This window comes from Sapajus apella, unplaced genomic scaffold (assembly GCF_009761245.1).
Source record: "Sapajus apella isolate SASKATOON/1434 unplaced genomic scaffold, GSC_monkey_1.0 scaffold47, whole genome shotgun sequence".
In the NCBI taxonomy this organism is placed as follows: domain Eukaryota; kingdom Metazoa; phylum Chordata; class Mammalia; order Primates; family Cebidae; genus Sapajus; species Sapajus apella.
The window spans coordinates 7,532,781-7,546,683 of record NW_022436987.1 but is presented as its reverse complement, the minus strand read 5'-3'; the positions used below and the strand labels follow the sequence as shown (position 1 = coordinate 7,546,683).

At 47.9% G+C, this 13,903-nt stretch overlaps 1 protein-coding gene across 22 annotated transcripts in view; it reads right to left on the bottom strand.

Annotated features, from left to right (window-relative positions):
* Positions 1-13,903, bottom strand: part of MICAL2 (microtubule associated monooxygenase, calponin and LIM domain containing 2) — a 151,904-nt gene that overhangs the window by 19,778 nt on the left and 118,223 nt on the right. For 16 of the 22 annotated variants that reach the window (XR_004257593.1, XM_032240766.1, XM_032240764.1 and 13 more), the window contains 5 exons: positions 7,304-7,372; positions 4,032-4,181; positions 2,501-2,623; positions 1,240-1,458; positions 903-1,004 (listed from right to left, as the gene is read on the bottom strand). Coding sequence is in view for 21 of the 22 variants with exons in the window: in XM_032240766.1 (XP_032096657.1) it covers positions 903-1,004; positions 1,240-1,458; positions 2,501-2,623; positions 4,032-4,181; positions 7,304-7,372 (663 nt within the window). In the remaining variant the exon portion in view is untranslated. The remainder of the gene's footprint in view (positions 1-902; positions 1,005-1,239; positions 1,459-2,500; positions 2,624-4,031; positions 4,182-7,303; positions 7,373-13,903) is intronic. The other 6 variants (XM_032240782.1, XM_032240778.1, XM_032240781.1 and 3 more) reach the window with 2 other exon arrangements.

Genomic DNA, 13,903 nt, shown 5'->3' with positions numbered 1-13,903 from the left:
CTTAGTATGAAGTAGCAGCTGCGAGCTTAGGAGAGGAGAGCCCTGGGCTGCTTCAGGGCAGGTGGCCACAGCAGGGGCCTCTGTGGCTGCAGCAGACAACTGTGCTAGCGTCCTACCAACCACGTGGAATCCTAAAAATCAAGTAAGTGTAAAGCATCCTTCCCACGTCAGTGACTCCACCAAGTAGCAGAAGATGCAGGTCTGGAGGAGACGAAGTGAAAACAGTGGAGAGCCAAGTTCTAGGACCAGGCATGCTGCAAGGGAGGGAGGACCTTACACATACACCCACCTGCAGGGTCTCATCATCCACTCTTTCATCTCCTCTCTGGCACACGCTTTTCTTTTCAGCGAATTTCCAAAGAAGTACCTGGATTGAGGAGGCTGTACTTCCTAATTCTAAGGCAAAGCCATTCTTGTTGGCTTGACTTTACCCCACGGGGAAGCAGAGCCCCAGTTACAGCATGCGCTTGGCCTCATCATTCAGTATCTTCCTGATCAGGGCCATAGGGAGATTTCTCTCTCACACCCGAAAACATCACAGGCAACTGGGTAAAGGCACTGTGATTCTGCAACTTATGACTGTTTCCTGTTTGTGGTGACACTGAGGAAACTCAGAGCCTGCGTAGAAAATATCTAGGGCCTACCAGCTTGTGCTTCTGTTTAGAAATGTCTTTCTTGACGTGAGTTTACTTTCCTGCGTTAGTTTTGCCTTATTTTGAATCTGCACATTTGGGTCTTTTTTAGATGCCAGCTTGAATTATTTAGTGGCTTAAAAAATAAATAGCTCCTCATGCTATAAAAGCAGGAGGAAGGAGAAAATTGAGCTCAGAGCCTGATTCAAGGTCACCTGGCTGGATGTCCAACATCTGGGTTCCTGGGGGCTCTGAAAGCCCCATGTTTACCTGCGGGAAATCCCCGTGTCCAAACATGGAGGCAAGGTGGGCCGCCTTCTCCTTAATGTTCTTTGTGTGAAATTCCCTGTTGGCCAAGTTCTGAGCCCTCTTCTGCGGTGAAGGTGAGAAAGGAGAAAGAAAAGAGAGATAGTGACAGAGACTGAGACAGTTGCTTCCAAGAAGTGGGTGAGGGAGGCAGCCGGGGCCTCACCTGCTCACCACACACAGCAGGACGGGAGACAGGGGGTGGGCAGAGGGAGGAGGAACCCACGTGTGCAGGAGGAGGGAGGGGAAGAAAAGAAGTCGCCCAGACACGGACAGAGACAGGGCAAAAAGTGTCTTTCACCTGGAGAATCTTTTCCTCCACTTGCTGCAGCCGCCACAGCACCCCGGGAAGAGCCTGTGCCCTCGGGCGGGTAGGAGGCAGGGTAGCGAAATTTTCTGTCCCCCCCAGCTGTAGGTCAGACTTGGCTCTGGCTCTCCAGGGCCTGCTCAGGCACTCGCTGCCAGCAGACACTTGCTTGAGCTCTCTGAGCACGTGCCCCGTCACAACCACAGAGGGGAACTGGGAAAGAGGGAAAATTAAGCTTCCTTCCCTACTGCAGCCCTTTCATACACCCCCACCACGAGGAATCCCCTGTGAAGACCAGAGACAAAGGGCGCACCAGGTGCAACCCTAAATAGGATTCCAAACTAGCCCCAGGAATTGATTCTCTACCTGCATCAAAATTGCCTGGCATCCTCATTCACAATACATGGTCTGAAGCATCACCCCAGACCCCCTGAATCAAAACCTGTACAATGCTGGTTCTCAATCCTAGCTGCATACTGGCATTATGGGTACTTAAGAAAAAAAGACCCAAGTCTGGGCCCAACCCCCAGAGATTCTGATTGCATTGTTCTGGACTGGGCATGAGTCAATGGCAGTGTTTAAAAAGCTCCCTAGGTGAGGCATGCAGACATAAACTTTCTGCATTGTATCCACACTGACCTTATTCAACCTCTACCACCTGGAAGCAACACACAAATCCTAATGCTAACCAGAAACCTTTGTGGCTTATGGCCAATAGTAGTGATTCTGCTCAAATTCCAAACCCAGGAGCACAACCTGGCATAAGCCATACTCTGTGACTGCCAGCCACCTTCCTGCCCACTATGCAGGTCTACTCTGGTACTGGGAAGGCCTTGCCACATCCCAGACTTACCCCTTCAATGCATCCAGCCAAGTGGCCACCTGGGCCTATTTCAACATCACTTTTTCATTGATTTGAAAATCAGCCTATTTGAATGGTCTGCAGATAATGCTCAGCGTCACGGGGCATCATACAAAATACCCTGCGGTACAGTTTATTTTTCCCTAGCAGCACCACGGAGACCATGGTATTTGGTCAACTGATACTTCTGACTGGCTAAGGGATCCATGAAATGCATTTTGTGATGCTGCATACTTGGTTATTCTTACCTATAAGGGTGGTGACCTCAAGGTGTGTCCAGAGAATCTACAATCGGCCATACCTGGGGTGTGGGAAGAGCCACTGACCCCACCCCTCTGGATGAAAGTCCCCTCTGGCCTTTACCAAAACAGCATCCACTAAAAGGAGCCCTACCTGCCTTTTCAGTGGAGGTGATGGGCTGGGTGTGGCCTCCTCCGGCTTGGGGCAGCAAGAGTGAACAGGAGGGCCAGAGGAAGAGCACGGGACGGGCTTACCTATCCCTGAGACACGGCGTTCCTAGGAGGAGAAAGGCGAGTCCAAAAAAGCAGCCACAGGAGACATGAAGGAAAAGGTGAGTCAGATTGAGAGGCTCAGAGGGAGGAGAGAGAGGAGCAGGGAGATGAAGTTTGCAAGTGCAGAGACAGCACTGGGCTGAGCTCCTGCAAGCCAAGCCCAGCTGGGAAACTTGAGCCCTGGCTCCCTGTCCATGTGAACAGTGAGTCCTGAAGTCCCCTTCTCGTGGACAAAGTGTGAATCCCAGGGTGGCTTTGCTTTTGGCTCAGACACAGGGCCTTAAGCAGGCACTGCCAGAGCCCATGCCAGGGCAGGGTGGCTGGCTCAGGAGTCTGCCTGGAAACGGAAAAGCTTCCTGCCCACTTAAGGACAGGGATGCTCTGGTGCTTTTGATGGAATTGAGCCCTCATCAACACTTAGAACAGGCATCCAGAAAACTTGTGGACAATTACAGGTCTTAAGGAAATGGTCTCCTTATAATAAAATCCCTTCACTTCCTGGAGAAGGTCAGTTCGCCCAGGAGACACACAGTCCAAATCGAGACTAAGGAGACATCTCTGGTTGCCTCTAAAGCTATTAACTAAGAGTCTGTCCTCCCAAAAGGAGCCTCATTCTGTCATTTGACAGGTGTTCACCATAGAAAAACCAACTTCTTTTTCTGAGCTTCTGTAATGTGACAAGAGCATCCTAAAAGAAGTTCAGGGGGGCAAACCAAACCACGAGGCACACACCTCAGAGCCGGAATCAGAAGGAAGCCTGCAGCCTGACACAGCATTCCGCCTCCTTCAGCCTCAGACTAACCCCCGTCAGGCACAACAGCCCGCCAGGCTGCCTCAGTGCAGGGAGAGAGGAGAGTGCCAGGAAACACGTGTGAGGCTGGCCTTCAGTACTGTGAGCTCAGACTCAGTTCCTCTGGTTTGGATGAATCTTCTCAGTGTGGACTTTGTACTTTCCCAGACAGCCGGCCTCTCAAAGCTCCCTCAAACTGTATCATTTCAAAACTGACTACAAACCAAGTCATGGTTGGAAAGCAAAACCAAATTAGGGAACAGATTTCTTTCATGCAGAACAAGCACGAGCAAATTAGGCCCATGGGCCACATCTGGCCTGCTCCTGTTTTTTGTTAATAAAGTTTTATTGGAACACAGACAGGCTCATTTGTTGGGGTATGTCCGCCGCTGCTTTCGTACTACAATGGCAGGGTTGTAACAGAGACAGTATGGCATCCAAAGCACTAAAAAACTGCTATCTGGCCTCTTATAGAAAAGTCTGTTGGCTCCTCATCTAGAAGGAGCTCAGGTCTCCTTGGGACCAGGCCTGGCTGGCATATTTGAAGTCTAGCAGTAGCCAGAACATTCCTGCCGACAAGTCACCAGGAAGTCAGGTCCAGTGAGTATTTGACATGACTCACCTGCTTCATGAGTGAGGGGTTCCGAGTGCTCTCCTCAAACTTGGCCAGCAGCTGATTCGCCATGGACTTGACTTTGTTCTGATTTCCACCTTCTTTACTGCTCCCACACTCTTGATTGGAGCCCAAGCTACGGCTGGAAAAGTTTGAAGGCTGCAAAGGTTGAAACGGGACACTGATGGTTACTGGACATCAGAAAGCAGACTTGGGGACTCAGGACGTGGGACTAGTTTCCTGCAGAAGGGCTCCCTCCATGGTCCTGAGGAAAGGAGGCAGAGTCCCACAGAGGCAACGCTCGCAAGAGGGATATGTCTTTCCAAAGGATGGGCACAGCTAGGCTTGGGAGCCAGACAGCTGGGGTCTGAATCCCGACCTTCATTTCTTAGCCCTGTGACACTGGCAATTTACTTTACTTCTCTGACATTATTTCATGTATAAAATGAGAACAGTAATCTACTTCACATGATTACTGCAAAAACCAAATATAATCATGAAGTGTTGAACAAAGTGGTTTTAAAAAATACATCATCTGGCTGAGAAGAGAAGAGTCGGGGTGGGGGAGCAATGAGGGAGTCAGTAGGGGGTCACTCAGGAAAGGCCTGAGCTCAGGATCTTTCTCCTCTCTCCTCTGTACCCCCAGCTTTAGCCAGCCCTGTTCTATTTTTTGCTATCTTTTTAAAGAAAGCTTTTAATTTAGAAACAGTTTTAGATTTACACAAAAGTTGCAAAGATGGCACAGATTGTCCCTGCACACCCTTCACCCAGCTGCCAGCAGTGTTAAATCTGGAATAATTGCTCCTGTCATCAAAATTGAGAAATTAACACTGGCACAATACTATTAACTAAATTATAGCCTTTATTTGGATTGCATCAGTTTTTCCACTCATATCCTTTCTCTGTCCCAGGATTCAATCCAGGATCCCATGCTGCATTTCATCATCCAGTCTCCTTGGTTTCCTACAAACCGTAACAGCTTTTGTAACAGACTGACACTCTGTGAAGGGTACTGAGCTGCTGTTTGAGCCCCTCAGTCTGGGCTGGTCTGATGTTCTCTCATGATTAGACTTTGGGCAAGGACACTGCCGAGATGAAATGCTCTTCTCATGCCAGCACAGCGGGGCGCATGATATCAACATGACTTATAAGTGGTGATGTAGACCTTGATCAATTGGTTACGCTAGTTTATAAAACAGAGTTCCATGTAAGATTTCTCTAGATCATCTGCTAACAGTAAACAATTGAAGATGACCAGTGTTTACTTAAGAGGCTCTGTTCCCCCTTACTGCAGGATCTCCTCCCACAGACCTTGGAAGTATAAATGGCGCTGCCACAGCAAGTGGGCAGTCGGTTTTCCTAGGGACACCAGGAGCGTCCCTCACAGGAAGAGATATGCTCACGACAACAAAAGATGTGTTCATTTAGAAGAAATTCACGGGAAGAGGAAAGCTGTAGTTAATGTTTTTAAAAAGATCCCTAGGTGTGGCAGCCCCATGGGAAACCTAGTATGTAGAGCCACTCTGAGTGTTTTGGACAAACACACACCAAAGAGGCACACGCTCCTTCAAAATGCAGTGTAACTATGCACAACAGCACAGGCTTGAGTGAGAAGAGGGTGTGTTTACTTGGGCAGTCACTATTTGTTCAACACCAAAGTTAGCCAGGACAGTGGGCCATATAGGCCAGCACTTTCAGACATGAATGGGCCCATGAATCACCTGGAAATCAATCCTCAAAAGCAGATTTGATTTCTGTAGGTCTGGGGTGGGCCCTGAAAACCTGTACGTCTAACAAGTACCCAGCTGCTGCTGCTGCATCTTGGATCACATTTTGAGTAGCAAGAATTTAGAAAGAACACTGTTTTGTTAAAACTGACTTTAAACAAAACAGTTGCCCCAGGAGACTGTCCAGGGCATCTCAGAAAGTGCAGACACAAACCAGATTTCTTCCCACTCCAGCTCCTGTGTTGCCAATAACAGAAACAACACTCACATCCCTTAAACAAGCCATGGGTGAAAGGCAGGAAAATACTTCTGCCTGAGACAAAGTGTACCCAAGGGCAGCTTCTTAGGGACAGGCAGGAGCAAACCCTAGGCCCTGAAGGTGGAGAGCCAACACCCGTAACCTGGGAAATGGAACATGTCTCTAGCCTTGTGCAGCCTCTGCTTCCTCTCTGTGTCTCTGTTTGCTGGCTTCTTGCTTACACCACAGCCAAGAGGTGGGAGGCAACAGTGCTTGAAGGAAGCACCTTCAAGAGCTCTAGGAAAATGTTCAGGCCAGGGTGTTTTGAACTTATTGGGTAGAATGGGTTTCTTCACATTTTAAGATGTGAACTGAACTGGTTTTTCTTCATCAGCACTTCCCTTTGACCATCCTGGATAATGAGTGGAATGGCTGGCTGCTGCTTTCCTCAAGGTGAACCTCACAGCTCTTCTTATTATAATGCTCACTGTTGTGGGATACAGCAAGTCAGACACGAGCAACCATATCATGAAAATATACAGCAATAAAATTCTTCAACCATATGTGATGGAAAAAGTCCCTTCCACCTCAGGAATCAATGTATTATGCAGATCGTCCTGCATGCCTCTCAGTCATTTTGGGGTCAGCCAGCAGGCTAGCCAAAGTTGGCATCCTACACTTTGCTGATGATATGCATGTCTGTGGAGTTGGAATGGCTTTGCTTGAATGAAGTATATATCTCAGGTGTCTTTTAAAAGCTGCCCAGGGAAGCAGGAACTGATACTCTTTTTCTGCTCGATCAATTTTTCAGAAGCAGGAGAGAGATTCAAGCTCTCCTTTAACAAAGTAACCTTTAATCTTCTTTCACCAGAAGGTGGCACTTGTGGGCACCAGGACATTTGCCTTAAAGACTAAAAGCAAAGGAATACAAAGGATGATTGGGAGAAAGCGGGAGTGCTGATGCTCTTACTATTTCCTATTAGTAGTGACTGTGTATTGATTAACATGTTTCAGATACCATGTTCACCTTATTCATCTTTAAAAGTCCTGCAAAGTTTCATGCATTTCAAGTGTGTCATTGCATGTTACAGACGTGAACCACATCCTGGGAGGTTGTTTCTCAAAGGTTACATAGCTAGTAAGTAGTGAAGTGAGATCCAAAACCCCAACTGTTTTTCCATCACGCCAAGCCTGGAACCCAGTGGTTCATGACAGAGGGAAGGAACAGGGCCAGGCTGCTGCCACAGTGAGGCCGCCCATGGCCACTGGTTGTCAGGAAATCAGCCTCTGTTTAAACCCACACTGTGTACACAAACCTCGTCGAGGTTATTGAAGCCCTTCCGCCTCCGTTTGTTCATGTCGTTCTCTCCGGTTTGACCATCCACCTGCAATGGCCAAGAAAGCAGAGTGAGCTCTGGGGGCCAGCAAGGGCTTCAGTCCCACTAAGACCCCTGAGGGCACAGGGCTGCAGATATGTCCCTGTCCGCAAACAGCTGTCAGCCTACAGGCAGCGTAGTGATAAATTACCCTGCACTGTGACAAACGCTGGCACAGAGGTTTGTTCAGGCACAGTGGAGAGAACCTCACCCCATTTAGGAAGCCAAGGCTTCCGTTAGAAGGGGCAGGAATCACATCCCCAAAGATCGTCATGAAACATCAAAGCAAAAAGAATCCCGGTGACATAGGCAGGGCCAGGATGATCTCCATTGCAACGTGGCCTTGGGCTCAGAGCAGTTTAATGGATTTCCCAAGGCCGCAGCCAGGTCTGCTGATGCCCTCAGTGTGCTGCCTTATGGAGCCTACCAGGGGTCTCTCTGCAACCAGGGAGCCTCTCTCCTACAAGAAGGCCACCTGGTTCACCTCACACGGACTCTGAGGACTCAAATGAGCTGCCCAGGGATTTGATGGCAAATCAAGCCTACAATTTGGTCACCGTCACAGATACTAGTAAACAATATTTTATTAACGTCAAATAAGCCTTAACAATAGCCTGATGACTGGCATGACCACACAGCCTAGTTTGCTGGAGGTGTGTGGGGGGGGTGTTTCTGATTTACTGCTTTTTACCCCCTATCTGATTGTTAACAGTGCCCTCTTCACTCCCAGAAATCTCCTGGTTTAGATGATACATGACGTGATTGCCCTATGAGAACCCCTCACAGCCACTCTCTGCTGCATGAATCTGGACATTTAAATCCGGAAAGCCCTGCTCTACCCAAGCCCATTGCGTCACCCTGCAAGGGCTCCCAAAGAGCACTCGGTTGTCGGGCGTGTCTCCTCAGGGAAGGGGCAGAACTCTGGAGGCTGAGCTGATGCTATGGCTGGAATGGGACTGACTGAATTTAGTACTCCTCTGCACCCCATGGGTAAGCCTAACCTTGATACTGGGCTAGGGTCCACCTAGGCTCCCCTATCCTTTCTGGGGTGAGACCTCTCTGCTACCAGTCTCCAGCCACTGGGGCCTTCTCCAAATGGCTAGCTCTCTCAGAACCAGGGAGCCATGTCCCACCGGCCACAGATTGGGGCGGGGAGCATACTACTCTCTCAGAGGGGCCCTCCATAGCAGGCCCACATTAAATCCTAGCTTTGCTACCATTTTGGATGTAGGGGGAAGTGCTACAGGCCACCTGCTCACCCCAAACCCAGGCGTACAGCCCAGTCAGCCCCATAAATCCTAATCTACTTAATCACAGGGGGATTCTTTCACCTCCTGGTTGTTCTGAAACAACAATAGCTACGGGCACCCCAACGCACAGCCCAGTACGCACCCCTCCCTCCAACGGAAAGCACCTGCTTCCTCGTCTCTTGTCCTCTTCATCATCCCCTGCCCTCTCCCCACGTTTGCCAGCCCAGTTTTCTTTCTGTTTGTTTGTCTTTAAAGACAAGATCAACCACAGTTTAGTGCACTGATATTTGTTCAAAAATTTGACCCAGGCAGCACAAAACAACACATCAAAGGGCCCTGCCTTCTCTTGAACATTTTCCTCAGCTTCTAATAAATCATTATTCTGTGAATGGAAATGATTTCAAGCCAAAAGCTTGGGCAAACACCAAGAGAAACAGATGACCTTATTTGCAACAATGTTGGGTCTTAGAGGAACAGGCTGTCTGGACCCCCAGCTCTATAGCCTGGGAATGCTGCTCTGGCCAGCCCAGAGCTGGGGCCTGTGAAGGTACAGAATGTCCTACCCAACAAGAATGCTTCATGCGTAATCTTAGGGGTTTCTGGTTTTTTCGTTTGTTTTTTGTTTTTTGGTTTCTACCTTAAATGAGGATTTGACTTTTCCTCCAAAGAGCAAAACATTTTCTCTCTTTTGTACTCAACAGCCAGGGTGGGACTGTTTCCCTGGAGCCTATACAGATCAAAGACAGCACTATGAGCCAAAGGCTTATGAAAGGTGTTCCTGGGAGACCATGCCCAGCTAGCAGTCCCTGAGAAGACTCCAAATCCTTCAGGGGAAATAAAGGACATGGACAGAGACAACCTCAGTCCCTCTGACCCACCCTGAGCCATGGGTCAACCAAATGTAGTCTATATGGAAAGGTTAGCAACACATATACCCAGGTGGTTTCTACTTTTCCCTATGAATTTAACATTGAAGCTCTGATTCTCAACTAAGAGCTAGGCTAAAGCAAAAAGGTTAAGAACATTCGAACCTAGAGATTTATCTAATTTTTTCTTATCTGTATATCTGTACTTGGGAACCAAAATTGCTTCAGTATTCCCTTGTCCTTGGACCCTATTTTACTCTACAAAGAATTAAAAGTACAAGAAGAAAGAAAATACTGTGCCCAAAGAGAACATGAGAATAAATAACTTATGTTCTTTTCCTATTAATGTTTCCAGCTGTTTCGCCCTAAGAATACTTTCTTATCATGATTGCCCAATCATTTGAAAGAGTCTATATACCAAAAGGCATTTATTAAACTAATTGGTTTCCCCATTAAAAAAAAAGTCAAAGATCTGCCAATCTGAACATTTATTTGATCAGCACAAGATAACCATGTTCCTCTACCATCTGAGTTAATGTGATTTTAGCTCAAGGCAAACAAACTTTATATTTAGTTAGCTGGTATAGCCTAGCCCAGGAATAATTTAGAAATGGGTCATAGGAAGAGACGTTGGCCATTGCAGACTATGGCCTTGTTGACTTGGGCAGCAGCTATGACATTTAGAAAGATGGCCAGTGACACCAGCAAGATAGTGCTTTCTTCAAGGAATCACAGATTTGAGTGCTGGTACTAATTATTTCCCAGCTGTGGGATCTCAGGAAAATCATCCAACTACTTTGACTTCAGTTTCCTTAACTATAAGAAGAGATTTTATATTGTTTAGTTCATAAGGTGCTATGAGAGTAATGAAATCACAGATGTAAAACACTTCTATAAAGTGTTAGACAGTAGTCATCCCTCATCCATGGCAGATACATTCCAAAGCCCCCAGCGGAAACTGGAAACCATGAATAGTGCCGAACCATGTTACTAAATCAAAAAAACATATCTATGTTACCTTAGCTGAGATGGCTAAGGGAACTAATGGGTGGGTGGTGTATACACCATGAATATACTGGACAAAGGGATGATTCACATTCCAGGCAGGATGGAGTGGGAAGGTGTGAGATTTCATCATGCTACTCAGAATGGTGTGCAATCTAAAACTGTGAATTGTTTCTGGAATTTTCCTTTTAATATTTTTGGACCATGAGTGAATACAGGTCACTGAAATCTTGGAAAGCAAAACCGCAGATAAGGTGGGGACTACGGTACAAGGGTTGGACACTATTAGTGAGGCTAGGGTCAGTCACAGGCTTCTATTTTATTTTATTTACCCTTTTTGGGGAAGGGGTCTTGTGGTATTGCCCAGGCTGGAGTGCAGTGGTGTGATCTCAGCTCACTGCAACCTCTATCTCCTGGGTTTAAGTGATTCTCGTGCCTCAGCCTCCCAAGAAGCTAGGAGGGTATACTACCACACAGGCTAGTTTTTGTATTTTTAGTAGAGACAGGGTTTCACCTTGTTGGCCAGGCTGGTCTTGAACTTCTGGCCTCAAGCAATCCACCCACCTCACCCTCCCAAAGTGCTGGGATTACAGGCATGAGACCCCATGCTTGGCAGAGTAACAGAAGTTTAAACATCTGAATTCTACTTCTGGCTTCAACATTTACCACCTACATGACTTATCATCAAAATGTAATCTCTCCAAGTCCAAGTTTCCCTATCTAAAAACTGGCATGAAAATGTGTTCCCAGCCTTCTTCCAAAGGTGACATGAGGAGCAAATGAGATGTATATGAAAGTGTTTTGTATGCTGTAAAGAGCTGTATTGATTGTGGTGGCAGTACAGAACCAAGTTTCAAGCCAGATAGTTTTACTCATCTTTTGAGAAAACAAGCATCTTCATTTAATCATCATTTTAAAAGGAGAGAACTATCATTTACTGATCCCCTTCCAGCTCCCAGACACAGTGCTCAGACCTGCCACACGCATTTGCCCGCCTCATTTATGCAGCAATGCTGTGATGTATATGTTGTTACCCTCATTTCTCAGGCAAGCAAAGGAGCCCTCTGAGAGGCCAGAACATTTGCCAGATCCCCAGCAGACCTCACTATGTGTTTGTCTGCCTGACTTCTAACTGCATTCCCAATCTGTAAACCAGCTCTGAGTCCTGGACTGAGATTGCACAGAGGAAAGGAGAGAGCACAGCTTCAGTCCTGACCTACTGGCACCTGGAGGGGCTGCTCCAGGACCCTGTGCTTGCCCCAGCCTTGGAAGATGGCACTCTTAACTCTCCTAAGCCTTCTTCAAACCTCTGCAATGAGAAGTCCTAAAAACCTAGTGGGGAGCTTTGGCTGCTGGGTGGGTGGTTCTGTGAGAGAAATTGGGGAGGTGGGTAAGAGGAAGTTTGTAAGTCCCACTGGAAGGCAGGCTGCCCAGGCAGGGTCCTTGCTTGTTTCATTCACTGCTCCATCCCCAGTACTAAGGAGAACTCCACATAAAATAGGCACACAATAAACAGTTGTTGAATGAGTGGATGGAAGAGGCACTTTCACACGTAATGCCACCAGGCTCTTCAGAAACTGTCTGTGCAGGTGGGTCAGGAAGAGGGAGGTTGGAGAGGCGGACCTGGACCACCCAGACCAGACACTGACAAAAACGTCAGTCACGTTTTGTGAATGCCACTCTGTCGGGGACCAGTGCTGGAGGAGGAGGAGGACCGGCTGAGCAGGATCAAACCTGGGACCACTTATCTGGCGTCTGGGATGACTTCTGCAGGGAAAAGTGACAACTTTTGTTTTATCTCCCAGGGAGTGGGCTCAAAATGGAACAAAAATGAGTGTCTTGCATATGTGTACAGTAATGACTGTAGTGGCCATAAGTACAGATGTCACCATGAGTGGTAGGTCTAGGAGAGCATTGGCAGGTATTGTGAGTCTGAGTGTGTATGTCTGTGTGTGTGCCTGTGCACACAGGGATGACAGGGGCCATGGTTGTATGTTCAGGTGTCACCAGCATGCATGATGACAAGAGCCCTGGAGCTCCCAGGAACTGTCCCATGCCATGAGGCTTTTAGATGCTCCCCAGGACCACAGACAGAGCTGCAGAAGCAGACCAAGGGCCTCGTAAAAGGCAAATATAATCCCCAAGCCCTGCCTTCTCCAGGCGTGGGCCCCCCAGTCTTCAGAACTAATCAGCCCAACCAGCAACCACTCATGGTGCGATGGAAAAGTTACTGTCTCTAAAAGTAAATAAGATCCTTGATGGAGGAAAAAGTCTTTCATTCTGCTTGAAGTTGATACATCTTGTGGGATTGCACATTGTCAGGAAGGTAAGTTTAGGGAGGAAAGAAGAATTTAACATCGTCAGTGAAAACCAGGAGGGAGATTAGTGGAGCCCCTTCAGATGAAGATGCCACATTGTAAACACATGTGCACTCACAGCTCAATTCCCACGTCAAGATATTCCTCTGGAAGATGGAGAGGAAGTTAGAGAGGGGCAGGGAGGAAGGTCAGATACAGATATCCATAGGTACAGATATTGTCTGTGTTTGCAGGGAGGGCTATTGTATAGACTCGTGCAAGCAAGGTCTGGCCTGTATCTCTACTCCTGAAGGGCTGATTAGCAAGGTCATTGAGGGTTGCATGTTTTGTTGTACTGGCATCTTGGTGTAAACGTGAGGGAGCCTCTATGCACAGATGTGGATGTGTGAATGTATTTCAGAGTCTTCTGTGCAGACATCTGTGGCTCTGCAGGACCAGGCCAGGGTGGACTCAACACACTTTGCTAGTGGGAAATGCTGAGGCCAAAGATCATTGCCGTTATGTTCCCTGAATCAAAAAAGCATTCAGATACAGCAAGGTGTCCGGTGGGACGGGAAGAAGGTACTTTCTACGTGCCCTGATCATTGTGCTGGCATTGAGTGGTAGACAAAACAAGAGAAGAACAAATACAATGCCCATGCCAGGCACTTAACCCAATGGCCAAATCTCTTCACCTATCCAAAGATGGGGCAGAGTGCAGAGATTAAATGAGGCTGTGGGAGAGAACAGATCTGTGGGCCTTGACTCCTCTCAAAGTGGGCAGCCAAGGGACACACCCTGAAGACTCAACAGGGTTCAAAAGGGGCCAGGATTGGCCAGCAGAGCCCACACCACAAGCAGTTTCTAGCAGAGCCAGAGGGAAGCGGAGTGAGGCCCTTAACCCTTGGAAGGCCTGGCTGGCCTTGCTAATTCCTGACTTCTCACTGTCCCCACCTCCTGAGCCGGTGCTGGCCAGGCTATTTCAATGCCGTCACTCTGTCAACAGAGGTGTGGTGGGAGAAAGGTTGAAACATCCTTCTCCAGTTCCCTCTGTGGGCCAAGTGGGAGAAACACAGTGTATGGGGAAAGGCAGTCAATGCCTGGCGTAGAGAGCTTCCAGAA